Source organism: Mustela erminea, chromosome 9 (genome assembly GCF_009829155.1).
Source record: "Mustela erminea isolate mMusErm1 chromosome 9, mMusErm1.Pri, whole genome shotgun sequence".
NCBI lineage: Eukaryota > Metazoa > Chordata > Mammalia > Carnivora > Mustelidae > Mustela > Mustela erminea.
Genome location: NC_045622.1, coordinates 107232613 through 107259852, shown reverse-complemented (window position 1 = coordinate 107259852; position 27240 = coordinate 107232613). Strand labels below are relative to the sequence as shown.

General features: G+C 51.6%; 1 protein-coding gene across 2 annotated transcripts; it reads right to left on the bottom strand.

Moving 5' to 3' along the window:
- Positions 1–342: 342 nt before the first annotated feature.
- POLA2 (DNA polymerase alpha 2, accessory subunit) lies at positions 343–27240 on the bottom strand. 2 transcript variants are annotated; one of them, XM_032358037.1, is made up of 18 exons: positions 26783–27240; positions 23471–23595; positions 22896–22975; positions 22669–22726; positions 18389–18495; positions 15852–16045; positions 15157–15245; positions 13452–13607; positions 12768–12830; positions 12013–12055; positions 7611–7735; positions 6878–6916; positions 6142–6215; positions 3106–3214; positions 2779–2885; positions 1917–1976; positions 1558–1684; positions 343–830 (listed from the first exon to the last, which is right to left on the bottom strand). In XM_032358037.1, the coding sequence occupies exons 1-18, from the start codon at positions 26859–26861 to the stop codon at positions 678–680; spliced, it is 1788 nt and encodes a 595-aa protein (XP_032213928.1). In that variant the 5' UTR covers positions 26862–27240; the 3' UTR covers positions 343–677. The 2 variants fall into 2 exon arrangements, with proteins under 2 accessions (XP_032213928.1, XP_032213929.1); XM_032358038.1 differs by lacking the exon at positions 13452–13607.

The following is a 27240-nucleotide window of genomic DNA, read 5'->3' as shown; positions in this document are numbered from 1 at the left end:
ACAACCTTGGCAGGGCCGGCGCCGGGGAATCCAGCTTTGGCAGGGCTCCGGGAGGCCGCCCCCTCCAGATGGGAGTGGTCAGGCTGGGACCACTGCCCGCAGAACAGGGCTGCGCGGGGAGGGCCAGGCGAGCCGCCAGCTCCTTGCTCTGCAATTCCCCCACTCCTCGGCCTCCTCCCCCACCATGGAGGCCACGAAGGCCTGGGGAGGGTCAGGGCTGCTGCCGGACCGACACCCAGTATGACAGACATGCTGGCTTCATTGGGCACAGGTTAAGGAAGCAACGTTCTTTGTTCCCTGCCAGGAAAAAGAAAAAGGAAAAAGAACTCCACTCAGGAGTCACCCTCGGAATTTACTTTTATTTCTCCAAAAGTTGTTTCTGTGTCTGACTCCCGCCGAGAGATGACCAGGCCTTCTGGCCTTTTCCGAGCACGCTGCGTCCACAGCCAGTTCGCCCTGGGCTCTGTGTGTCCACGAAGAAGCAAGAGCTTTCTTCCAGAGCAGCTCGACTCCAGGTCAGGGTCAGGGTCCAGCTGTGCTGGGCCTGTGCCCTGCAGCCTCCCTGCGCTAGGTGACTGTCCGCTGTCCTCCACGGCCTGGCTCCCGGCGGGGGCCGCTCCTGGGCTCGCAGACGTCCGCGAGCACCACACGACGGGGCACGAGGAAGCGCCCAGGCCTCAGATCCTGACCACCTGGGCGGCCACGCACGGACTCTGCCTCCCCTCCCCGCCCGCCGCCCGCTGCCTCCTGAGGAAGAGGCGGCCGAAGGTGCCCCCCACCTGCCCCTTGGTGAGGCGCCCAGGATTCACACAGATGCAGCCGAGGACGTCCTGGGGAAAGGAAAGGGGCAGACGTGAGAAAGCTGGAACCACCCAACAGACCCCGGAGAGGAGCGGGAAGGCAACGGAACGCATCTCCAGTCCAACCTGTTAACTCACTATTGGAAAGCCCCGAGTTCCTTTTGAGCCTCTGAACCAGAATAAAAAAGCGTAACAATCAGCTCCCCAACTTAGGAGACAAATTTGACCTGGTTATTGTTTCCAAGAGCGGAACACATTTTGACCTCTTGAGGTCCCACTAGCTGATTTGGCCAAGAGAGCTACGGCTTGGGTGGATCCCGAGGGACCCACCCCGGGGGCGGAGCCGGGGCCTCAGGTGGCAGAGATGAGAATGACCCAAGGGCTTCTTCAAAGTTCTCGTGGTGGAGCCCTTTCCGGAGGTGACATCCGAGTTCTGGGGAGTGGGGCAGGCAAGTGCACGTGTGAAATGTCCCCAGGTCTCCCGGATATGGCCCCACGTGACAACCACTGTGCGAGGACCTTCCTACCTGCCCCTGGGGCTCCCAGGCTGGCTCGCTGAACACCCAGGGGGTACATGGGAGCAGGGAGACGGCTGTTACTCAAACATTTTACTAAAAGATTCATTCTCTAGTCCTTTTATCACCTCTCCCCAAGAAAGGAGCATCGTCCCCAGCGTGAGGAGCAGGGACCAGCAGTCTAGAAGGGAAAGTCAGACGGGTCCTGGTGTTTCTGGGGAAAAAGCAGAGTTCAAACCTACCTTCACAAAGTATTTCAGCTCTGATGGGATAATGAAGACATCCGGGGTGACGGGCAGCTGTGCGTAGGTGTAGAAATTCTCATAGTCAATGGCCATGTCTTCCTGGGGAGGGTAGAGCGGGTAGTAGCTACAGAGACGGAGAGAAGCAGTCAGCAGTGGCGGGGCTGGGGGCCCCTCTTCCCGCACCGTCTCCCCACTCCTCCCTGTGTTTGGGGGACAGAAGGCCGGCTTGTCATCACAGAGGCGGGGGGAGAGTTCCCGGGGAGTGGCCCGAGGAAGGTGCTCGCAATCAAATCCGTCAAAGCACCGGACCCCAAAGCACACTTGTGCTGGTCAGAGAGCCCCACAAGCGAGCTCACCTCCTCTGGGTCAGGATGTGCTTGAGGATTCGGCTGAGTCTGTCCGAAGGTCCGGAAGTACTGGGGAAGCAAGAGAAGCAAAAAATGGAATGCAGAGCCTTGCTTCTCAGCGTCCGTGTCTCTTTGGGGAGGACCTGAGGACTCGATAAACCAGGGAGAAGCTCCAGGGCCCAGAGGCAGTGATGAGAGGGTACCTCTGGGGAAGTCGAAAGACCCCCTCCAACAAAGAGCTGGGTCTGTTCCCCCCGAGAAGGGGAGCAGGCCACCGGGCTGAAAAGGCAGAGAGCAGGCATCCCAGGTGATCAAGACCATGGAAGCCGCTGGCTAAAACCGCAGTGTGCGAGAATGTGCGAGAAGCGCACCAGCGTGCGGTGAGCGTGAAGTCAGGGGGCCCCTGCACCTCGGACCCCAGCCAGCAAGCACACACCCATCTCGCCTAACACACGCACGGCTTTACATGTGCTGTCAGCAAGCAGGCTAGGTCTGAGTTTCTGCAGACCGATGGCCAGCAGAGCAGCTTTGCAGCTCACTTGCACGAGCAGGGACACCCCCTCCTGCTTAGGTCATGAGAGTGGGAGGTGAAGAAAAGGAGATAAACTACGATGAGAAACGGAGCGCAAAGACGCATGGCCAGGGCTCTACAGGGTCTCCAGCACCACAGACAAGTGGGAGCAGAGACCGACCCCGTCGCTCCCTCTGGGAACAGACAAACGTGAATGGCCTAAGGGTTTGGCACAAAGCGCTGCTCTGAGGACTTCCCAGTCAAGGCTCTGCCAACCAGCCCCGTGGTTTTCTTGGTGGAAGAAAGGCCCGGGGTCCAGAGAGCCAGCGTCCTGCCTGCCGGACCAGAAGTGCTCCCCACCTACTGATCTCCTCGGCTCCCATGTGGAACAGCAGATCCGTGGACGTCAGGCCAAGAATCACGCCGTTGACGGCGAGGCTGCAGGGCTCAGACACGAACTGCACTCGCTGAAACGAGGGTCGAGGTGAGCGTTTGTGCGCCCAACTTAGGAATGTCCTGCCCACGTCGGGGGGACAGTGGGGGGTCTCCCAGGGGTGGGGAGACCACCAAAAGGGGGGCCAAACCAATGGACAGTAAATCACAAATACATCTGTCTGTTAAAGAAAGATGCTCAAGAGTCAGGCCCATCCACCCTCCCCTCGGGGGCCAGAGTGGGGGCGCCGCTACCTTTCTGTCGTCTCGAAGCAGATCGGAGTAGCTGAAGGGCGGCTGCGGGTACACAGGCTCGCGGTGCACGTCCCTCACAGACGGGACAAAGACGAGGCGGGAGCCAGAGCTGCTTTGTCAGAAAACCGTCAGGAGAGGGAGAAAAGCGAGTGCAGACGAGTTAGAACAGCTGGCTGACAGACGGCAAACGTCGCGCTCGGGACAAGGGCCCCCGTCCAGGGAGGAACTTCCCAGCTGAACTCCAGCAGGAGAGAGGCCGTTTCCCACGGGACACCGTGAGCACAAGGCACCTTGTTCCCACTCCCGTGCATCTACCTCAGTGAGGCTCGGGTCACCCGGGACATGCTTTCTCCTGGCTCTGTGTGGTGTGCCGCTGGGGCAAGGGCACGTTTGGTGGGAAAGAAAAGGGGAGCCGACATTGGGATAAAGAAGATCTAGAAAGACAAGGTTTTGACCAAAGAATCAGGGCCTTGCAGCCAGATAGGAAACCAAACCTCTGGCTCCACACTGCACACACACGGGGCGTACGGGCGGGAGTCTCCCTGACCCGGTGGGGCGGGGGCACTCTTGCCCAGGGAGGGACCAGCCATGCTGGCTGGACCCCCACACTGCTTCACACATGGAGGGTCAAACCACAGCCTCCTACCAGAACACTGGGTCCTAATTACAACAACGGACAGACACACCTCCCGAGGGATGGGGAAGAACACACGAGGCCTTTCCCCAAGGCCCTTCCCTCTCCCACAGGGAAGCCATGCTCCAAGTTTCTCTCAGCAGACTGGCTAGCCAGACTGATGGGACTATTTAATAGCGACGGCAAACAGAGATTTCCTTTGATGGAAGCGGAAGGGGGATCTCTAGGGTTCAACATGTGAGCGAAGAAAAACCTTCAACTCTAGGACCCAACGATTTATCCTCAGTCACACAAAAGAGGAAAAAAAAAATCCCGTTTCCTTGGTTCCCTCAGCTGTGCTTGGCAGGGGGCCTACTACAACCACACAGGCGCCCAGTGTCACTTTGAGGGCATGTTTAAACCCCTCCAACAGTGCCCATTGCCAGCTCCCTCTCTTGCTTAAACTCTACAGCCTTCCCAGACACAGGTACAGCTCCGTAGCTGCCTGTCCTATGGGAGAAAGGTATTGGTGACTATTGGCACATCTGTCAACTGTCATACCTGCTCAGAGTGTGAACTGAGACGTGTACAACAGAAACCAGGACCTTGAGATCACTTTGGTCAACAGTTACCGTCCTTGTGACATGGAGATGTACATGATCAAGTCACCCGAAGCCAGGGCTGACCATCCCAGGACCAGCTGAGCTCCAGGCCCGGGGCGCGGTGGGGGGGTACTCAGTCCAGGAGGGACACAGAGGGCGGAGATGCCACTGGCCCTGTTTAAAGGTTGCTGCTTCAGGGATGTTCTGGAAGAGCAATGGTTAAGGAGGAAACAGCCCTCCTGCTCATGGTTGTGAAGTGGCTGTAGGGGGAGGGATCAGAAAGAAAATTCCAACTATGCTGAGCATTGCACAACCTCGTGCACGGCGGTGGGAGGGTCCCCACAGCCGCTCCCTCTGCAGGGTTGCTGCTCCGTGGCAGCTCGGCTCTCCGTGCATGGGGCACTTCCGCGAGCTCTGGCTTTTACTGATAATCAGCTCTGTACGTCTGATCTCTCAGGGATAAAAATAAATTCCCCCAGCATGGAGTGCTTATATACTGTTTTGGGGAGGGTGGGGCAGCTCCCTGTACCCCGGGGTGCACGCTGGCTGCAGATGAAAGTGCCTGGCAGCGCTGGGCGCTAGCCCCACAGTCACAATGCCCAGTCTGTTCTTTGTTTGTTCCACTGCTGTCACCACCACACGGGGCGAGGAACCAAAAACAGAACCCGATGTCGCACTGAGAGCACCCAGCCTGCTGGGGCATGGCTACACGGTCCCTGATCATCCCCAGGGGACCCCACTGAACAAGGACACCAGCCCTGCTCCTGGTAGCTGGGGCGGGGAGGGACATCTCTGAGGAGCACCAGGTGCTCCCCAGGTCTGGCCTGCGTCAGGACAAACAGCAAGAGGGGAGGCACTTGTATTAACTTCATTTGAGGGAGGGAGTGAGGAAGGGGCAGACCCAGAGGCAGGCTCAGTCCCCTGGGCCCCAGGTAAGCTAGGCGGGCTTCTCCTCAGTCCCTGAGGCCTGCCAGACCGGCCTTGCTGCCGATACAAGAAGGTAGTATTACGACTAATCAACTCTGGGATCAGTTCTCACAGCGAATGGGAGGAAGATTATACATCTTGTTTTAAAAACCACCTTTGTTACAGACTTGTTTTTAAAAGCTTAGCCTCAGGAATGTTTCTTTTCTCTGAGCTCAGCCACAGGCAGGCAGATCCCTAGAGGAGAAGATCCATCACCTGTACCAGATCCCCTCAAACCCAGGCCCTGGAGGAAGAGGGCAGGAAGTGAGGACATCTGCTTCCCAAGTAACTTCCTACTTGTAGTTTGGGACTTTTCTTGGAATAGTGCTTTTTCTCTCAAATTAGAATCGCATGTCTCTCCTCAGTTCCTGTCCCTTGGTCTCCAGCGAGGATCTAAGATCCCCCACGCCCCCCATGGCCTGCTCGGCCGTCAGCAGTGCCCCGTGAAGCGTGGGGCAGCTCAGACTCTGGGGAAGGACTTGGACTCACCCCAAAACACTCACTCATGCAGCGAGATGCTTGGGGCCCCCGGGGATTTCGTTGGGGAACTCATCAAACACTTCTCAGAATCAGCTGGGAAGGTTCCCAGGAAGTAGGAGTTTGCACAAAAGGGAGTGACAAAGGAAGGAAGCAAGGGGCAAGCGAGGGACGAAAGTCTGCGCAGCCTCTTCCTGGCGAGTGTGTTTATCTTTGTGTTTTAGAGACGCCTCTAAGCCCGGCGTCCGTGCACTTGGGAGTCAAGAGGGGGATCTGATCTCTGGAGTTCAAAAGGATGAAGGGACAGGAGCTACCGTTACTTCTTGCCGCGGGGAACCCGGGCAGCGTGAGGCTCTGTCCAACAGTCTCAATTCTGACCTGCGCGTCCCTTCGATAATTGTCCGCAGACACTGCTTGAAAATATCTTCAAACGGACTTGTGAGCAGGCAGCTCTGCAAGAGAAGGAAGGAGACGATTCAGAGGGCAGACGCCGGCCTTCACTGACCCGCCTGGCGAGGAGCTGAAGGACAGACAACGATGAAAGACACACGCTCGTGTCTGTCCTCAAGAGCAGTCTGTCTGGGGGCAGGAAAGCAGGTGGGGGGAGGGGTTCATCCTCTAGAACATAAGCTGAAACACTAGAAGCAACAGTGCTCTGAAATCCTTCCTGTGGAAGGTGCGACATCCTGAGACAAAGGGCAGGAGGCACCGACTCTCGGCCGCAGAAATGTCCTGGGAAGGGCCTTTTGTGTTTTCTGCATCGAAGGACGGCAAGACGGGGGTCCTGGAGCCAAGGGTAGCAGCTTAGTGAGCCACAGACCCCTGCATTTGTGCGAGCGTGCTCAGGCCTTGGGACCGAGCATCACATGGGGACCCCAGACTCATAGACGTGTATTTCCTTCCCCAGCTTCCAAAGGGGCCTGCATTCTAGTGACACGAAGCCTTCCAATGCAGTCTCTTTATAAAAATGCCTTGCTACAGTGCTTTTCTGATTAGCTGCAGGGATTAATTTAGGTTTGTGACAAATGCTGCATAAACTCCAGAATATGGAAACAAGAGTGAGGGCTCAACGGGAGGGAAGAATCCGGCACGTCCCCTACCAGCCTCGACTTACCTCAACCTGTTCGTGCTTTGCGTCCAGGAAAGGTCCAAGCTGCAGATAGAGAAGCGAAGTATCAGAACCGCACGTGTCCAGGAGCGCCTTCACACACCCTCTCCTAGTGGTTCTCTGCCCAGGGTCCGTCTGTCCCTCTGGACAGCAGACGGCGTTGGGGTGCCCAGTGAACATCACAGGCAAAGCCACGACCCTGGATGCAGGGAGGCCGCCAGGGCCCCCTAACCAGGTGTGCTGCCTCCCACAGGGGGGCCTTTCTTTCTTCTTTTTTTTTTTTTTTTAATATTTATTTATTTGAGAGAGATCACAAGTAGACAGAAAGGCAGGCAGAGAGAGAGGGAGAAGCAGGCTCCCTGCTGTGTGGGGCGGAATCCCAGGACCCTGAGATCATGACCTGAGCCGAAGGCAGAGACTTAATGCACTGAGCCACCCAGGCGCCCCTAGGGGGCCTTTCTTAAAAAAAAAAAAAAAAAAAAAAAAAAGACTTTATTTGAGAGAGAGGGGAGGAGCTGAGAGGGAGGGGGAGAGAATGGGAAACAGGCTCCATGCTCAGTGCAGAGCCCAAATGGGGACTTGATCTCACAACCATGAGATCATGACCTGAGCTGAAACCAAGCATCAGACACTTGACTGACTGAGCCACTCAGACGCCCCGGGGCCTTTCTCTAAGGTCTCCTCCCCAGTTTCTCCTTGGTGCCTCCCCTAGCGAAGCTGTCCCAGGAGGCTGTCCTACCAGGATGCAGACATCCGGCAGATCGCGGTTGATGACGGCGATCAGATCGAGCAGGGGGTCGTACGTGATGCTGTCGGATGTGGTGTATGGGCCACAGGCCACCAGGACCATGTTTTGCTCAAAATCTAAGACAGAAAGGATCATAAGGTATTGATTAGAAGATAAAGGGATGGTGGAAGAAAGGACAATTAGGGAAAAATGCCACAGGACTCAATTAATTGAGTCTCCCTATGTGTACAAGTCTGGGAATCCAAGATCTCATCCCCATCCACAAAGAATGCTCTGCCAGCTGCTAGAGAAAGGGAAGTAAGCAAGTAACTAGGGAGTGACAGGCAGTTTGCCAGCAGCACACGTGGGCAATGGGAGGAAGCAGCAATCAGGAAAGATATGATCAAGGTGAAGTATGCTCATGCCTTTCCCCTATTTTTTTATTATGATAGAACACAAATAACATAAAATTTGCTATCATCACCATTTTTTTTAACTTTTTTTTTTTTTAAAGATTTTATTTACCTATTTGAGAGAGATTTATTGAGAGAGATCACAAGCAGGCAGAGAGGCAGGCAGAGAGAGAGGAGGAAGCAGGCTCCCTGCTGAGCAGAGAGCCCAATGCGGGGCTCGATCCCAAGACTCCGAGTTCATGACCTGAGCCGAAGGCAGCGGCTTAACCCACTGAGCCACCCAGGCGCCCCTATCATCACCATTTTTAAGTATACATTTCAGTGGCATTAAATAAATGCAGAATGCTGTGCAATCATCACTGCCATCCATTCCCAGAACTCTTTCATCTCGTGCAACCGAAACTCTTGTCTCCATTAAACATGAACCCCCACTCTCCCAGACCCTGGCCACCATTCTCTTGTCTGTCTCTAGGATTCTGGCTACTCTAAGTATCTCATGTAAGTGGAACCATACACTATTTATCTTTTTGTGACTGGCTTATTTCACTTTGCTTATGCTTGTAAGTAGAATTTTCTGGGAGCAAGGGCAGGGCAGCGTCCTGGAGAGTGTGCGGTTTGAGGGAACATCTGTGGTCCAGGGTGGCTGGGGAACGTGGTCCGGTGAGGAGTCGAGAAAGACGGGCTGGGTGTGAGGTTTGGCCTGGGATTCCCGTATGGGGTACAGAGGTGTGACATTTGGCTACTTGTCTCGCACGACCCTTTCCCCACAGCACTGGCCTTCCCTTGGGAGAGCCAGCCCTCTCTCTCCTGCACCAGGCAGTCCGGGGGACTGTAAATTAGGTGTAATGCTGTCCCCTAGCCAAGAGCCAGGTGTGTGATCAGTCTGAGCCATCCATACTCTCCTCTCTGCTTCTGGAATCTCGAATCATTCAAGAAGAGAAGAAAGGGCGGAGCTGACCTATTCCGGCCAGAGGTAACTGGATGAGAGCTGGGGAATTCCTGCTGGCTGGACACCTAGAGCTGCTCCAAAGTCTGCACTTCTAGCTCCCCGTCCTCGCTACAGCTAGCTGGATTTCCCCTAACAAATTCTCTTTTTCTTTCTTAGGTTTCTCGGTTTCTGTAGCTTACACCAACAAAACCCAAAGATCTCTGACTTCACATGGAGTTGTGTTAGTTTCCTATGGCTGCTGTGACAAATTATCACAACCTTAGTGGCTGAAATCAAACACGCATTTATGATTACGGTTCTGGGGGTCAGAAGTCCCACAATCAAGGTTCTGGCAGGGCTGCATTCCTTCTGGAGGCTCCAGGCAAGAGGTTTCCTTGCTTTTTCCAGCTTCTAGAAGCCACCTGTATTTCTTGGCTCAGGACCCCTCTTCCATATTCCCAGCCAGCAGCCCACCTTTCCTACTTTTGATGTGGATCGTTCTGCCTCCTCCCTACAAAGACCCTTGTGATGACATTGGGCCCACCCAGACAATCCAGGATAATCTCAGGATTCTTAAGTAAAGGACACCTGTGAAGTCCCTTCTGCTGTAGAGAGTAACACAGTCCCCGTCCGAGGAAGTGGGCCATTACGCGTCTACCAGAGCAGGAATGCCGTGAAGCGGGATTGAAGGTTCAGGGAGAAGAGTCTGTTTCACCCTGTGCTAGGGCAGGGACAAAGTTAAATGTGGTTCTGAGGAGCCTACAGCAGATGGAAACCCTGGAGGAGAGCAAGTGCCAGCAGACCAGGGCCCATGTCTTACTCTGTGTCTCCAAGTGCATATCTCAATACCTTGGTTAAAACTGTTTGTTCATAACTAACTCCACTGCTTCCAGAGGCTTCCCTGGCACACGGCTCAGGCTCCGGGCATCTCCGCCACATCAGTTTCACCTTGCCATGCACAGTGGATCTAATACCACCACGTTCATTGGTTCGTTGCCAAAAACATGGGTCTTCTGATACAACGTGCAACGTCATAAACCCTGAAATTTCATTCCTGATTCTAGGTCTTCGCTAAGAACGCCCTCATCACACCCTGTTACTGGGCACGGGGTGCTGACAATACCCTTGAGTCGGCCGTCTCACTAAGAGTCCTCAACAGTCTTCTGCTTTCCTTCCAAAAATGCTCTGAATGATTCTGAAGCAGTCTGTTAGAATTTCTTTTTGTCTTTTCCCATCCAGATTAGTTACCAAATAACTCCAGGCCTCCTTAGAAATTTGTCTTTTTTGGGGGGGGGGGCGCCTGGGTGGCTCAGTGGGTTAAAGCCCCTGCCTTTGGCTCAGGTCATGATCCCAGGGTCCTGGGATCGAGCCCCGCATTGGGCTCTATGCTTGGCGGGGAGCCTGCTTCCTCCTCTCTCTCTCTGCCTGACTTTCTGCCTACCTATGATCTCTGACTGCCAAATGAGTAAAAAAAATCCTTTAAAAAAAAAAAAAAGAAATTTGTCTTTTTTTAAAAAAAGATTTTATTTCTTTATTTTTTTTAATTTATTTTTTTAAAGATTTATTTATTTATTTGACAGACAGAGATCACAAGTAGGCAGAGAGGCAGACAGAGAGAGAGGAGGAAGCAGGCTCCCCGCTGAGCAGAGAGCCCGACGTGGGGCTTGATCCCAGGACCCTGGGATCATGACCCGAGCCGAAAGCAGAGGCTTTAACCCACTGAGCCACCCAGGCGCCCCTTATTTCTTTATTTGAGAGAAAGAGAGCATGAGCACAGGGGGAAAGTGGCAGTGCCAGCAGGAGTGGGAGAAGCAGACTCCTGCTGAGCGGGGAGCCTAGCTAAGAGCATGCCCCAAGCTGAAGGCAGACACTTAACTGACTGAGCCATCCAGGTGCCCCAAAAATTTGTCTAACTTTTTAATAAACTTTTTTTTTTTTAAAGATTTTATTTATTTGTCAGAGACAGAGAGAGAGAGAGAGCGAGTGAGCACAGGCAGACAAAGAGGCAGGCAGAGGCAGAGGGAGAAGCTGGCTCCCTGCCGAGCAAGGAGCCCGACGTGGGACTCGATACCAGGACCCCGGGATCATGACCCGAGCCGAAGGCAGCTGCTTAACCAACTGAGCCACCCAGGCGTCCCTTTAATAAACTTTCAATTTTGGAATAACTTCAGAAGAATAGAAAAGTTGCAAAGATAATACCAAGTTCTTGTATATATACCCTTCCCCCCGTGTCCCCGAACGCCAGCACCCTGCCTGACCGGGTGCATCTGTCAAAATGAACCCAGGAACACTTGGGTGGCTTGGTCAGTTAAGCATCTGACTCTTGGGGCGCCTGGGTGGCTCAGTGGGTTAAGCCTCTGCCTTCGGCTCGGGTCATAATCTCAGGGTCCTGGGATCGAGCCCCACATCGGTATCTCTGCTTAGCGGGGAGCTTGTTTCCCCCTCTCTCTCTCTACCTGATTCTCTGCCTACTTGTGATCTCTGTCAAATATATAAATAAAAATCTTAAAAAAAAAAAAAAGAAAAAAAAAAGCATCTGACTCTTGATTTCAGCTCAGGTCAGGATGGTGAGATCACACTGTGTGGGGCGTGCCTTCCGCCCCCTCCCGCCCAATCCCCACAGACCGCGCGCACGCTTTCACTCTCTCTCTCAAATAAATAAATCTCTAAAAAAAAACAAAACAAAATGAAGGAATTCGCTCTGGCTTATTATTGTTAATTCCTGACTATTTGGGGGTCACTAGGTTTTCCATGATGTCCCTTTTCTCTTCCAGGATCCCAAGCAGGATCCCACAGCACATTGAATGAAATTCCTTTTAAAACCATTCCTACTTGGTCTTTTACAAAGTAACTTCCAGACACAGATGGCATGCCTTGTGTAGCCAGAACCCAGGCTCACTGGGCTCAGACCCTGGCCTTCCAAAGGGCCCGGGAAGCCGCCCACCCGCTGTCCTTCCTAGCCTCCCCCGGGGTGCTGCCAGGCACGGTCTGCAGCTTTCTCGGGGCCTGAGGAACCCAGATCCTCCTCCTCCACCCTCGCGGTGAGCAGAACAATGTTTGAACTCACACTTACCTCCATCCTCTTCGGTGGGCTGATAAAATGGAAGTGGCAGACCCTTAAAAACAGGAGAAAAGCTGAACTGAGTTCCTGGTTGAACAACAAAGAAAGGGAGGGGGTGGGCCCTGAATGTGGGTGGGGAACCGCAGCACCGGCAGGTGGGGAGGGCGGGCTGAGGTGTGGAAGGAAGGAAGCGGCCTCAGTCTTGCCCCCGGAGCTCAAAGCTCACAGAACGGACGGTTCCTACTGTTTTCCCGTATGGCACAGCGGGGCAACGAAACCCAGCTAATGGGAGGTCACAGCTAACCTCGTTAACACCCAGCAGAAGGTGCGAGAGCACAGGTGCCCAGAGTCCCAGGATTCTAGGCAAAACCCAAGAGCAGGGAATCTGCCACTTTTGCTCTAGTTATTTGCAAATCCGTGGAGGACTGCTGCCTAGAGCAGGGGATGGCAAGCTAGGGGCTTTGGGGCCCATCCGGCTACCGCCTGCTTTCACGAAGTTAGCCACACTCGCTGGCTTCTATGGCACTTCTAAGCCACCAAAGCCGTCATCGTGACAGAGACTGTAAGGCCTGTAAAGCTTCACATATTTACTGTATGGCCCTTTGCAGAAATGGTCTGCAGGAGGCCTGGAGGTAGCTTCCCAATCTATAGCTAGAGGACTGAGAAGCAAATAAATAGGTTCTCCGTGTTTCCAGGACGGACAGAATGGCCCATACTGTGTCTACAGCAGAGGAGGAGGGCGGGGGTGGGGGCAGTCACCCTCGTACCTCATAGAGTTTGGTGGCAATAAATTTTCTACCAGTCGTGTTGATTCCTTCCATAATTACAACCTGAAGAACAAGAAATGGAATGGGAGATAAACAAGAGATCGGCAATAAAACTATTTTGATAAAGTTAAAAAGTATGAAGGTACTGGGGCACCTGACCAGGTCAGTGGGGAGGACATGTGACTCTTGGTCTTGGGGTCATGAGTTTGAGCCCCACGTTGGGGGTATTTCACTTAAAAAAACATCTATTAAGTACTAAGCGCACCTATCTCATTTTATAATTAGAAACTTGGGGGTATTTTTCTAGGAAACAAATTAAGAGGGTTGTGCCAGTAATAATAATTATGTTCCATATGGATGATCTAATTTTTTGTAACAATTCTATGAGGTAAGAAGTATTATTTCCACTTCAGAGACGAAGACACTCTGCTTCGAGATGATAAGGAGCTTGGCTACAGTGACAGGCCGTGCTGGGCGGAGATGGAGGCTGAACCCGGCAGCAGGTCCCAGGGCTGAGGTCAGAGCATTCGGGGAAATCTGGAATCTGTACACTGGAGTCTGCCCTCGGGCCAGTGCTCCCGCCACACCTCAGCAGAGTATGAGGCAGCCTGGGACGCAATGTTCATCCTACCACCGCCCCCATACACGCTGCAGAGTACACAGCACGCATGCGTCCCCTCTCACCTGTCCAGGAAACAGAGAATATTCTTTGAGCTCAGATAAATCCACTGGAATCTGAGCCCCCGAGGAATGCTCCCGGTCCCCCTCGAGAATCACGGACTTGCTGTTCAGCTTCCCATTGGTGTCACAGCCGATCTGGCCCAGCAGAGTAATGGGCTCCTACCGAAGATGTAACATACGTGTGACAGTCTTGGGGGCAGGAGCTCGAAATCTGGGGTCACCAGAATGGACAGCGGAGGATTTTTTTGGCCGGGCCACCCTACTGACAAGCATCACCAGTGATTCTCAGGGCATCTGGTCCGCCCACCCACCCACTGCTTGAGGCCCTCAAAGCGGTCACCTAAGCTTGGGCATCTCTAGTGAAGATAAACTTGGTTCCTGCGCCCCAAGGCAGCCCAGTGCATATCTGGATAGTTTCAAACATTAACAGCTCATGTCTGTTGAGCTTACTGAATACCAGGCACGTTCTAAAGGCTTACGTGTATTAACTTGTTTAATCCTCGCAGTGATGATGAAGAGGACACTATTTCTGGACCCACTTTACAAAAGAGAGAAATCAGCCACAGGTTACGTAATTTAGTTAAGGTCAAAGTGTGGGTCAATTCTGGGTTTGAAGTGTGGCTCCAGAGCCATATCCTTAACCACACACCGTATTGTCTCTTAACAGGAAATTCTTCTTCAAATTGAGCTGAAATGTCTCTCTCTGGCTTCCTTTGTCCTGTTCCCATTCCTGGGGGCAGACTGAGGAAGTCCAATCTTTCCCCACAAGACCGTGCATTGCTGCCTCCCCTCCACTGCTTCCTCCCAAACTTCCTTATATGACATGTTTTGTGTATCATCCCCAAGTGGTCAATCTTCTCTGAATGCAAACAATGACAGAAGTGCCTTAAGGAATCTTCTAGAACACATTTCCCCTTAGGTTAAAAAATGTTTCAGGGGGGCGCCTGGGTGGCTCAGTGGGTTAAGCCGCTGCCTTCGGCTCAGGTCATGATCCCAGGGTGCTGGGATCGAGCCCCGCATCAGGCTCTCTGCTCAGCAGGGAGCCTGCTCTCCCCGCCTGCCTCTCTGCCTACTTGTGATCTCTGTCTGATAAATAAATAAAATCTTAAAAAAAAAAATTTCAGAGAGAAGCACTGGAGCATATGCCAGATTAAACCACAATTAAAGATACTGCTGGCAACGGTTGATCCGCAAGTACAGACACCAAACTAGATGAGCGACTATGGGTCACTGCTCCTGGATCCTATCCTTGCTGTTCTCATAACCTGATCACTGAACACTTCTATCCGTGGGAAATCTCCAGGGGGCTACCTGCCTCACACTAGAAAGGAGAAGGCCTCAGTCTTTGCTTATGTAGAAGAACCCAAGTGCAAAGAAAATGTTATCAAATTCGACCAAGACAGATGTTCTAACTAGAACATAGACAAGAAGTAAAAAAGGGAGCAAGGATGCCTTTTTACCATTAGTTTAAAAATACAATATTAGGGAGCTGGGTGGCTCAGTGGGTTAAGCCTCTGTCTTCAGCTCAGGTCATGATCTCAGGGTCCTGGGATCGAGCCCCGCATTGGGCTCTCTGCTCAACAGGGAGCCTGCTCACCTCCCCCCCCCGCACCCCCCCGCCTGCTTGTGATCTCTTTCTATCAAATAAATAAAATCTTTTTTAAAAATTACAGTATTATTTAGGAAGGACTATTAGAACGATTCTTACTTGAGCTGGGACCAGAACAGGAGCAAAAGCCTCAATCTTGTAATGTTCCTTGAGTTCACTGCCAAGTTCCTCTATCTTACAGGTCAGAACTGAAAGCCCAGAGGGGGAAAAGGTATTGTGTTTAGGACATTCCACTTATAAAGGGAGAAGATACAGCGCATTGTAAAATACTGAAGTCAGTCAATTTACAGAAGTAGGAGGTGCCCAGGACTTCCTGCTAAAGCCCTAGCCAATCTCCCAGTATCTAGTGGCTGAAATTTGGCCACAGATCACGTGGCACACTCCCCAAGAGTCAGCACAGATGCCCACAACCCAGCCTTCCTTTCCTTCTGGTCATCAGTGAGGTTTAGGGCAAGTCAAGTCCAACCTGGAGAATCTTCCAGAGAATCTTCTTTACAAGGAAGACACCATAAATGTCTTTGATTTTCATTGGCTTCTACGCAGTTCAAATGGTTGTCACCGGGAAATGGTTATGTGCTTTCTCTTTAGGGAAGCGGAGTGACTTGGGAGAATTGCTGAGAGGGTCATGTCCTGTCCCTCCACTGCTAGGGGCATCCTGAGGACATCTACGAACTTCTGTATTCAAAGGAGACCTTGGAACTTATTCTACCGGCCTAGCTAAAGCTGTGTTACTTACTCTGCGCCTTTCCAGGTGGTTTTATATTCTCCAGAATCGCAAAGAGATAAACAATTACCGTCTCGAATATCTGGAAGCTTCTGGAACATTGATTTGTAGCTCCTGGTGAGTGACTCTGGACCCCCCAAGACCTTCAGGCTGAGGTTACTGGCCCCTCCTCTTCCAGACCAAGACACTCCCTGTGCTGAACCAAAGGAGGTAACCACTTCTCCTCGGTTATTTCTCGAGCTGTATTTCTGAGAGGGAGTAGCACTGATTGGAAGCAAAAGAGATACGCATTACCGAGTTTGTATTTAAAGTGTGAGGTGAATCAAATGAGGTAACCTTTTGGAAAGGGGGACTGGAGAAACATCAAGCTGGCCTCACATTTTATAAATCTTATCAGCTTAAGGGGGTTGGATATACCCAGACCTTTAAGGAATTTCAGGAATGAGGGTAAGCTTAGAGACAGAGACATATTTCAAAAGGCTTTCTCCTGGATTACAGCTAAACAAAGGAAAACCAAACTGAACTCTGGATTGATTAAAAAGCGAGTCTGAAGTACCACTTTCTTTTCTCTCTTACAATTTTTTAAAAGATTTTTTTATTAGAGAGAAAGAGAGGGAACAGGCAGGGGAGGGTCAGAGACAGAGGCAGACTCCCCGCTGAGCAGGGAGCCTGATGCAGGGCTCAATCCCAGGTTCCTGAGATCATAACGTGAGCTGAAGGTAGACGCTCAACCAACTGAGCCACTCAAAGGCCTCTCTTATGAGTTTTTTCCCCACATGTACTAGAATACCCTAGAGCCTGGCTGTGGATAAGACCAAAGTTGCTGTGCATCTCTAATACAGCACAACACAGCTCAAGGTAGACACCACACTGAAATGAAGGTCAAAGGACTTAATCAGCCCCCCGTGTGTGCAGATGGGGCTGTACTGAGTTCAGCCAGCTGGTGGAAAACCGTTCCCACTCTCCGAGGCCCAGCTGACAAGCGCTCGTATTTCCACGGCCCGCCTGGTAAACAAGAACACGGAGGTCACTGAGCTCCCCGGAAGGCCGTGCGGGCCTCCCACCCCCTGGCTGGGAACGCAGCTGGCAGCGAGCTCGCTTTCAGACGGTCTGCCCCTAGGACCCGAGCTCTGCAGGCGACAGTTTCACAGGCGATACCGAAACTGGAGCCATGGTTCCTGCTTCCCACAGAAGCTATGGGAGAGGAGCTCAGTTAATGAGCTCGGGCCCTGCGCTGCCTCTACGTGAATAATTTACAGGTTACTTCCATAAATTACAAAACCAGTTTCTGATGTCAGCTTTATTAGCGTGCATTAAAAAATGCCAAGGCAGCGCAGGGCCGCCTTCTCTGAGCTCCTCCCCAAGCGGCCCCGTGGGACAGCCATCACTGCTGGCCCCTTAGTGCCAGGACACTTCAAGGGACTGCTGCTGTCACCGTGCTGGCTCGGCTGATGAGAACTGTCTCTACCCAGCAAGTTTCAAAGATGCCCTCGTACGTCTAGAAAGCTCACTTCCCAAACCCGTTTGAGAACTCCCGAAAGCAGCAGGGGATCATGCTAGGGAAACTGTCCTTCCAAGTCCCATGGCCGCTCTTCTGGAGTGACCGCTGTCACCTCCTTTCTCAAGCGGCAGAACTGGACAATCTTCAGTTCTGCTCTGTTGACAAGGGGACCACGGCACAAGCAGTTCGAATTTCCCTAAACGGTTAACATGACGGGTCCTTGGCCTGACGCAGCAGCACCAAGCCTCTCTTCCGCCCAGCAGGGCCATCGCCTATGGAATGTGCTAACAGGAGACATGTCATTTACGGATTTCAAAAAAATCACATGTCATCTTTGTGGATTTACGTGCAGAGGTGGCAGCAGGGATAAAAATGCCAACTAAGTCCGCGTAGACGCACAATGACATGCAAACTCTCAGAAACTAGTTGTAACCTGAGAGAGGAACATAAGCAGGTTTTCCAACAAGATGAACACAGATATGTGCTTTTCTTTTAAAAAAAATAGACGCTGTGGGGGCACCTGGATGGCTCAGTAAGCTAAGCATCTGCCTTCGGCTCAGGCAGGTCGTGATTCTAGGCTCCTGGGATGGAGCCCCACATCGGGTTCTCTGCTCAGCGGGGTGCCTGCTTCTCCCTCTCCCTCTGCCTGCCACTCCCCCTGCTTGTGCTCTCTGACAAATAAAATCTTAAAGAAAAAGTTGATACTAGAGATGAAAAGAAGAAGAACAAGGCGAAGAAACCCAACAACAACAGAACTAACAGAGGCAGATGGAAACCTATCTGTCTCCCTTGGCAAGACTCCCAAGACTCACGGGCTTCTGAATAGACAGGTTGTTTTCCGGAGAAGGTATCTGTTCCTGATCTGGGAAATGAGCCCCAGAAAAGTGGGTGGAAAGTGAGTTTCCTTAACGACTGGAAGACGCAGTAATTTTCCACACAGGAAGGTTAGGCAGTGAGAGCAGACAGCAGTAAGCCCCCGAGCCAGACACCAGAGCCACACGCTCACCTGCACGGACTCCCTCGCTCCGGAGGGTCAGTCCCCCAACAACCACAGAAAGGGGAGAGCCGGCCCGCTGTCCGGCAGCGGGATTCATTCTGATCCGTACCTTGGAGAGAAACTCGACGGCGAAAGGAGTTGATGGGGGCTCCGAGTAGACACAGTCCTTTTTGTTAGGGGGGTTTCTGGGGTGGTGATAGCTCGCTTCTGAGAACCCTAGGAACAAAACAGAAAACGAGATCCCAGTCACTGAAGACCCAAGTAGCTACCTGAGGGTACGGCCACTCAGGAAGAAAAGCACGGTCGGTGCCCGAGTGGAGGGCACAAGGTAGGGCTGGGCTGGTTCCCTTCTTAAGGCCCCATCTCCAAGCAAAATCCCATATAGAAATCTTCAGCAGCCATCACCAAATCCATCGGAATCCTGTCCCCATTTTGAAGGCAATTATGAAAAAGGATCAACATTTCCCAGAAAGGACTGCCAGGCCGGCAATCTGTCCTGTCAAATTGTTCATGTGGTCACTTTCTTTCCCCGCCCCTTTGCTCTGGAACAGCTAGAAATTTTAATCTGCACAGACACATTATCCTGACAAGGGGTGGGACCACATTACTACTCATTTTGGCAAAATCCCCTGCACGTTTTCACAATTAGAGAAGGGAAATGACTCTGGGAAGAGAGCATGGTTGAGCTCGTAGTCTGAGTGTGCAGCAAACGCCTCACTGATGGTCACTCCTGTTCTCGGGCTTTTGCTCATCCACAGGAATCCAAAGTAAACCCAGGACAGAGGATGAGACCTGCGGCTCCGAGGTCTGCTGCTTTCCAGAGTCTGGGACGGCTGACTGGGGCAGAGCAGGGGTAAACTCTTTGCCGGGACCACAACCAGGAGGCCTGCGGCTCTGCAGAGGATTCCCTGCCCTTGGGCTCCTCCTGGCTGCGCACCAAAGTCATGTCACCACAGCCTCCTGCTGGTGACGACTGGGGTCAAACACTGGAGAACAGACGCAAGGCCATTATCAAGTAGCTGGGACAGAAATTAGGTTTTAAAAAGACCCTGATGCTACTGCTCTTGTACAATAACCAAATTTTTAATATTCCCCTCTGCTATTTTCATATTTTTCCAATTTAAAAAATATATGAATTCTAATATTTACAATCTTAGTTTAAATATAAACCTTTATTTGAGTATTACCTATACTGATTTTTTCCACACTATATTAACTATGAACATTTTCCCACCAACTTTGTCCTTTTTTGGTAGCTGTGATTAAACTGATACACACAGGAGTTGACGTGAATACTTCTCTACTGCTGGGTGAATGGGTGCTTGTACCTTTGGCTGATCCTAAATAATGCTGATGCTCATCTTCACACAGATGGCTTCCTCCATAATTCAGATTACTTCCTTAGGAGAGATTCTGACTAGGGACAATTACCGGGCCAAAGGATGGGTAAGATTTTATGGTTTTGGTGTATTTCTTCAAACTAATTTTTTTTTTTTTAAAGATTTTATTTATTTGACAGATGGAGATCACAAGTAGGCAGAGAGGCAGGCAGAGAGAGACAGAGAAGCAGGCTCCCTGCTGAGCAGAGATCCCGATGCGGGACTTGATCCCAGGACCCTGGGATCATGACCTGAGCTGAAGGCAGAGGCTTTAACCCACTGAGCCACCCAGGCGCCCCTCAAAATAATATCCTAAATGACTCCTGTAATCCACAGAGGCTGTGGAACTCTAGGTCCAAGGTTAGGAGCAGGTATTTCAAGAGAAGGACAGTCCGTCTCCCAGGACTTGGCGAGAGGATGGGAGACAGGGCAGTTTCATGGCCTTTGTCCTCAACGCTCGCAGCCAAACCCGATGGTGTCAACAGACCAACTCCAGTCAGACTTCTCGGGGACGTGCTCACTCTGAACACATTCAAGAGATTTGCTATTAACGCTGCACGTCTAGGCATTTACAGTGAGAAAAGCTGGGACCGAGGAGACCATATTCTCATATCCTGGGGCAAGCACATTCTCACACCACCCAGAAACCCAAATTATAGCCCAGGTTGCCAATTTATTCATTTACTAGAAAGCTGATGCTGGTGGCACGGGAACTTCAGATCCGCAGGCTAACCCATTCTCTCCAACCAGGCAGGACATGTGGAAAGCAGAATGATCACCAGGGGATTTATGGTGAGTACAGAGGCAGAATAGTTGTTAACTGCATAAGTCAAACATTTAATGATGATCGGAGAAGGCCACCAGGACACTGGGCTCTATACCATGGGCACACCTGCCTCGGAGACCCAACAAGGGTCTGGTAAGCTCGCTGTGCACTGTTTGTGCGGGGAAAGGCCAACGTCTGGCCCCATGACTACGCAGTCAGGAGGCCACTGATGTATGGCCTAATGATGACTGAGCAGTTTCCTGGGATAGGTACAATTCTAGGTATTTCACGTTCCTCTGGGCCAGACCCACGTGGCATCTCCTCTGGGCTTTCCACTGGTCTTTCATCTTGTTTGTTCATTTCAGTCCAACCCACTTAACTCTGATTCTGGGGTCACCAGCTGTGACTCCTAACTGAGCATCCATGGCAGGAACGGGCATCCTTAGAATGGCATTTCTGTCCCTGGAAGGGCATATACTCCCCTGGGAAACCAAGTAAATTTGTATCTGACCTACGCGTCAGTCCACAGAGCGGAGGGTGACCAGGAGTCAGTCCCCAAGAACACCCTCAGCTCTGGACATACAGACAGATCGCACCTGCTGGAGCTGTGAGGCCGTCACATGAAGCAGCCTCACCAGGGCCCGCAATCCCAGCTGGTGGTGCTCCTTAGGGAGCCAAGCAACTGTCCTTACTCAGAAGGTCTGTCCTTCAACGATTAACACGCCAGGCTCTGGGAAAACAGCAGCAAACACAGCCGCGTTTCTGCCCTCAGGGAGCTTCTGTTCTAACACAGGGAGGCAGACAGACACAGAGCAGTAAATACACAACCTGCCTCATGTTAGTAAGTGCCACGGAGAAAGGAAAGCAAGAGAAGGAAACCAAGGCGGGAAAGAGGAGGGGCTTGCTCTCGGCGGTGGGTCTGTTCCCTCAGACAGGGGACAGAGGAGGCGGACTCATGTCTGGGGTGTCTGAAGAGCAGAGAGACCGCCAGAGTGAGGAGAGGGAAGTGGACAGGGAGTGGGGCCAACTCAGACCCTCACACACTTCCTGAATGCTATCGGGGAAGATAGGGGAGACGGTGGAGGGCGGGGAACAGCAAATCCTGGCCTTGTGTTTGAAAGGAGCATGGCACACGGTGGCTGCTGTGTGAACGGCTCAGAGGCGGACACAGCAGAAAGCAGCCAGGACAGGGAACTGTCCCGCTCATCCAGGACAGGACAGTACCAAGGACCTGGTGGCAACAGGTCCCGGTGCACAAGGGGAGAGGGCTGGTGAATGAGTTGTTTTGTGTCAGCAACTTCACAGGGCATGTCTTCAGCTTTCTTGCTCTCCGCAGGCACACCTAAACTACTTGCCTTCTTCCTCACGATGCAACTGGACTTCGAAAAATTAAGGCTTCCTCCGTGTTTATGGATTTCTACAAATTTATCTTGAGCTTCTTCTTTTTCTTCTTCTTCTTCTTCTTTTTTTTTTTTTTTTTAAGATTTTATTTATTTATTTGCCAGGGATCACAAGTAGGCAGAGAGGCAGGCAGAGAGAGAAGGGGGAAGCAGGCTCCCTGCTGAGCAGAAAGCGTGACTCGGGGCTCTATCCCAGGATCCTGAGATCATGCCCTGAGCCAAAAGCAGAGGCTTTAACCCACTGAGCCTCCCAGATGCCCCTATTTTGAGCTTCTTGAGGGCAGAGCCCAGCCGTGCGTGTTCTTTCAGCCACTGCTCTCCCAGCATCTGGTACTGAGCCTGGCACACAGCAGCTGCTCAGTAAATGAATGGAAGCATCGGGATCTTAGAGATAAGGAAGCTGCAGCTCAGAGGGATAAAATAACTCACCCGAGGTCCTCTAGGTCTTCTGACACAGGCTCTGACGTCAACACTATCCCACTACCCTAGCCTACCCCTCATGCTAGGATCCAACATTGGAACTGAATCATTCAGTTACAGCACCTCCACTGGATACAACGCTCTGCAACTTTTACGAAGAGTAATAATGGAGAAACTGTATTTATGAACGTTTTATGATGCTTATGCTAGTTGAAAAAAGGCAGGATAGCTCTATGGTTCCAAGGACTGCCATTACGTAAACACGGCTATGCCTGTGATGGGAAAGGATGCCATGTAAGTGGCAGCACAGCAGGAACTGTATGGGTGGCTCCTTTTCTCCCTCAGAACTTCGAATGTCGTGACACTGTTTTTAGAATAAAGAAAAAAGGCTACTCGTGGGAAGCGATCTCCAACCTAGACTGACCTTAGAGGGCGTGGTGTAGGAGTCCAAGAGGCTCTCTTCTTCTTTCTCCACTTCGATTCTACAAACAGTGCTCAGGAAAAACAGACTTCCATCCGAAATTGAAGGCAAGGGTCGATTAAACAAGAAAGCCGATTAGTAGGTACTCTTATTATTACTTGCTTTTAAATTACGCAAATTACAAGATACAGCACCAGCTTTCTATAAAGACCAGCAGCAGGAAAGGATACAGCTCTTGGATGGAAACAATGTCTCTGGCTCCAGCGTGCCCACCATCCCTGGGCGCTCTGGACGATTTTTTGCTCAGACACTGAGGAATAAAAGATAATGAATGTATTATTCCATAGTCAAGTAACAGAGGAGGTGTGCTCCAGAGCTGTGAGGTAATAACGGGCATTCAAAATACAATCTAATATATAAAATTCCTCCAAGAAAGAGTTAAGTCAAGACAATGCACGGCAGGCTAGCAAAGAAGAGTTCTCCTGGGACTGTTTGCAACCGCTCAAAGCTAACACCACCACCAATGATTTGCTGAAGGCCTACATACCACCCAACATACTGTTTCAGGTGATTCTGACCCACTCTCGTCTAATTCTTACAATAACCATAAAAAAATACGGGTTATTAGAACCAGTAACCGAAGAGGAAACGGACGCTCAGGGACAGACGTTATGTTGGCTGCCCCTGTGCACACTGGGCCAGAGTTCAGCTGTGTTTCTGAAGCCCACACTCGTCTCACACCACCTCCCCCTGAAGAGGAGGAATGGAGAATTTCATTATTAGTTTCCTTACATTTTGTTCTTACCTCATGCTCAAAAGAGTTCAGGATCTCTGGGGTGAGGCCAACTTTCCCCGTTCTGGTGCAGAAGGCTATCAGCTCGGCTACCATGCCCTCCTCGTTCTGTCCGTACAGGAGGCACAGCTCCACCACTGCGGGAAGGGAAAGAGTGCAGGTGAGACCACAGATCGTTTCTCGCAGCTTCCGCCCGGGAAAAGTGAAAACAGTCTTTGATTTCTTCAGTCAGTGTTTCCTCAGCACCCACTGGTGCCAGGCCCGGTTCCAGGCATGAGAATAGAGCAGTGAACAACAGAGAAGAATCCTTATCTCCACAAAGCTTAGTCTTGGAGACAGAAAACAAGGAAGTAAAATCTGTGCTATGTTAGATGGTTCAATGTGCTGCGTAGAAGAAAGCTGGGTGCACCCAGGTGGCTCGGTCTGGTAAGCAGCTGCCTTTAGCTCAGGTCATGATCCCAGTGTCCTGGGACAGAACCCCAGGTCGGGCTCCTTGCTCAGAGGGGAGTCTAATTCTCCCTCCTCCTGTGCGCTCTCTCTTTTCTAAGATTTTATTTATTTATTTGAGGGAGAGAGATTGAGAGAGAGAGAGAGAGAGCACAAAAGGGGGAAGGGTCAGAGGGAGAAGCAGAGTCCCCGCTGAGCAGGGAGCCCGATGTGGGCTTGACCCCAGGACCCTGGGATCATGACCCGAGCCTAAGGCAGACACTTAACCCACTGAGCCACCCAGGCGCCCCTCCCTCCCTTGCTCTTGCTCTCTCTCCCTCTCCCCCCTTCAAATAAATAAAATCTTTAAAAAATAGATAAGATTACAAAGAAAAAGAAAGCTGGGGAAGGGATCAGAGGTTTGGGAGCAGGGACTGGTCATTTTCAACACAGGGATTAGGGAAGGCTTCGCTGAGAAGGTGGAGAGCGAGCCATGCAGTATTTAGGGAAAGAGGTTTCATGCGAAGATCCTGAGGCAGAAGCGAGATCAGCAAGACCACTGCGGCTAGAACACGGTGAGGAAGGAGACAGACGAGGAGTTCAAGGGGGAGCCGATTGTTGGCCACTATAATTACCCCGGTTAGTACCCCGAGCAACTTAGAAAATCACCAGAGGGTTCGGACAGGGCGGTAACATGGCCCAGCTTCCGGTGAACAGGGTCACTCTGGATGCCGTGTTAAGCAGAGAGCGAAGGGGGCAAGGGTAGCATCAGGGGAACCAATGAAGAGAACCGTGGCAAAGTGCAAGCGAGCAATGCCGGCGGCTTGGACCAAGGTGGGGGCAGTGAGGTGTGGCGAGAAGTGGTTGGACCTCACACAGGAAGCATCGTGAGAGTAAAGCCAATGGGATTTGCTGATGGTGAAGAAAAAACAGAATCAAAGATGATGCGGGTTTCAGGCTGAGCACCTCGAAGGGTGGGGAAGAGAGCAGCAGGAAGTCCTACGAGGAAAGGGAAGACACACAAGTTTTTAGATACATGGAGTTCGAGGTGCCCATTACACACCCAGCTAGCAGCTGGACAGGTGAGCTGGCAGTTTAGCAAGTGGTCCAGGCTAAGATAGGCACCTGGAAATCATCAGCAACACATGGGATGAAAGGCCGAGAGACCACATGAGATTCCCTAAGGAAGTGTGTGCATCTGGGACTCAGGATGAGCCTGAGAAGCGGTGACAAGCAAGATAAGAGAACAAGTAGGTGTAGTGTCTGAGAAGCTAAGAGATGTGTTTCAAAGAAACACGACAAACGGTGTCAAATGCTAATTCCGGATGGGAACTGAAAAGTCACCCCGAGTTTAGCTAGGTTAAGGTCACTGGTGACATTGAGAGAAGCAATTTCAGAGAAGCCCTGGGGATGAAAAAGATTATTGAAACGGGCTTAAGGAGGACAAATCTGAAGACAGCAAATACAGACAACAGACAACCCTTTTGAAGAGGTTTGCTGTAATTGGGGAGGAAAGAACTGGAAGAGGGAATGGGTTCAACAGAGAGCCCCCTGCAGAGAGCCCAGTGCAGGGCTTGATCCCAGAACCCTGAGATCATGACCTGAGCTGAAGGCAGAGGCTTTAAACCACTGAGCCACCCAGGTGTCCCTCAACAGAGTATTTTAAATGTGGAGCAAGAACCACACTACTGTGCTATCAAGAGAAAAACTCTCATAGGGAGAAAAATAGAAAACATGTAAGAGGTTAGAATTACTGGAGCAATGTTCGTAAGAAGGTTCGAGAAGGAATGGGATTTAGGACTCTAGTGGGGGGGTCTGGATTTTACTAGGAATAGGGAGAATTTATTCATTGGAATAAGGCAGCAGGAGAGGTAGGTGTGAAGAAGTAATGGTGGAAGTTTTGTTTCTACTTTTTTGGTGAGAGAAGAAGTTCATCAGCTTTGAGTGGGACAGAAGGATCTTAAAGGAGAAGGTGGCAAACTTAAAAGTCCCACTGAGGTTAGTAATTATGAATTCAAAGACTAGAATTCTAACACCACTGCCAAAGTAGTTCTGTGAGATAAAAGCAACAGCATTTTGGAAAAGAATGCACTGGGCATAAGACCTTGGAGAATTCTGGTATCTCACGGAAAGTTAACATGTTTGCATTTCGGTTTTACACATTAAAAAGAAGTTCTAAATGTTGACGAATGGTTAGGGCAGGGGCACGTTCATCACGATTCTGAAACTGAGAACTCTACACCTCCCAAGACACTGCTTCTGACATCTCCCGCCCCATAGCCGGACCAGTAAGAGGGAGCACCCATACTCGAGGAGAGGAGACTGGGGTTCAGACAAGCCGTCTCCTGGTCTGTTTCAGCTTCTGTAAACAGCTGACAAGCTCCCTAGCGTTTTTATCAGAGCTAAAATTCAATTTGGGGAACCCACCTCAAGGGATCATATTTGCACAGACCACCAACAGCTCTGATGAGAAGTGATGGATCAGAAGTTTACAGCCAGGCTGGAAAGGGAGGAGCCACGAATAAAAAGTTACATTTCAACCCCCCCACGGCTCTTGTTCTGTTTTGGAGGCTTAAAGAATTTCACAACTCGCGCCACCAGGCCTAGTTGGATCCTGGCACCGCCCAATTCCACCTTTCCGAAACTGCGCGGGTTTAAAGTCGTGCTTCATACTCTTACTCTTGAGTTGGGATCCAAGCAGGACACTGCAAACGCTGCCAAGTCCCTACCCCCCATATCGCAAGACTTGGTTTAATTTTTCGTCTCCCAAACACCAAGAGGTCTGATCTAGGGGAGGGGAGAAACTTGGCTGCGTTCCCTTTGGGGTTCTAGGCGACTGGGAACACCCAGCGGGAGCGCTGATCCCGGCTGGGGGCGGCGCGGGGCCGAGGGACTCACATTTCTCGGTCAGAGCCGCCTCGCATTCTACGTCGAAGATCTGCAGCTCTTCCACCAGGCGCTGGGCGCACACGCTCATGGTGACCCCGCAGGGAAGCCGGGGGCCCGGCCCACCGAGCTCCGACCTGAGTTCCGGGAACCCACGGCGTGGAGACTGATGGGCAGGACGAGGTTCCTCGGATCCTGGGCACCCTCACAGAGAGCGAGACGGAAGAGGACCAAATGGCCCAAGCCCACCGGCGGTCGGAAGGCCCCGGCCTCAGCCACGGAGAAACACTTCTTTTTAATGTGGGAGGAGCCCCCAAGCGCCCGAAGGGAGGAAGCAGAAAGCTCTTTAACTCGCACTCCTGTGAGAACGTCCTGCTCCCTAAAAGCTACCGCGGAGCACCTCCAGGACTGGGACAGAACAGCTCAACCAGCGAAAACCCGCCAAATGGTTTGCACGGCGCGCGCATGCG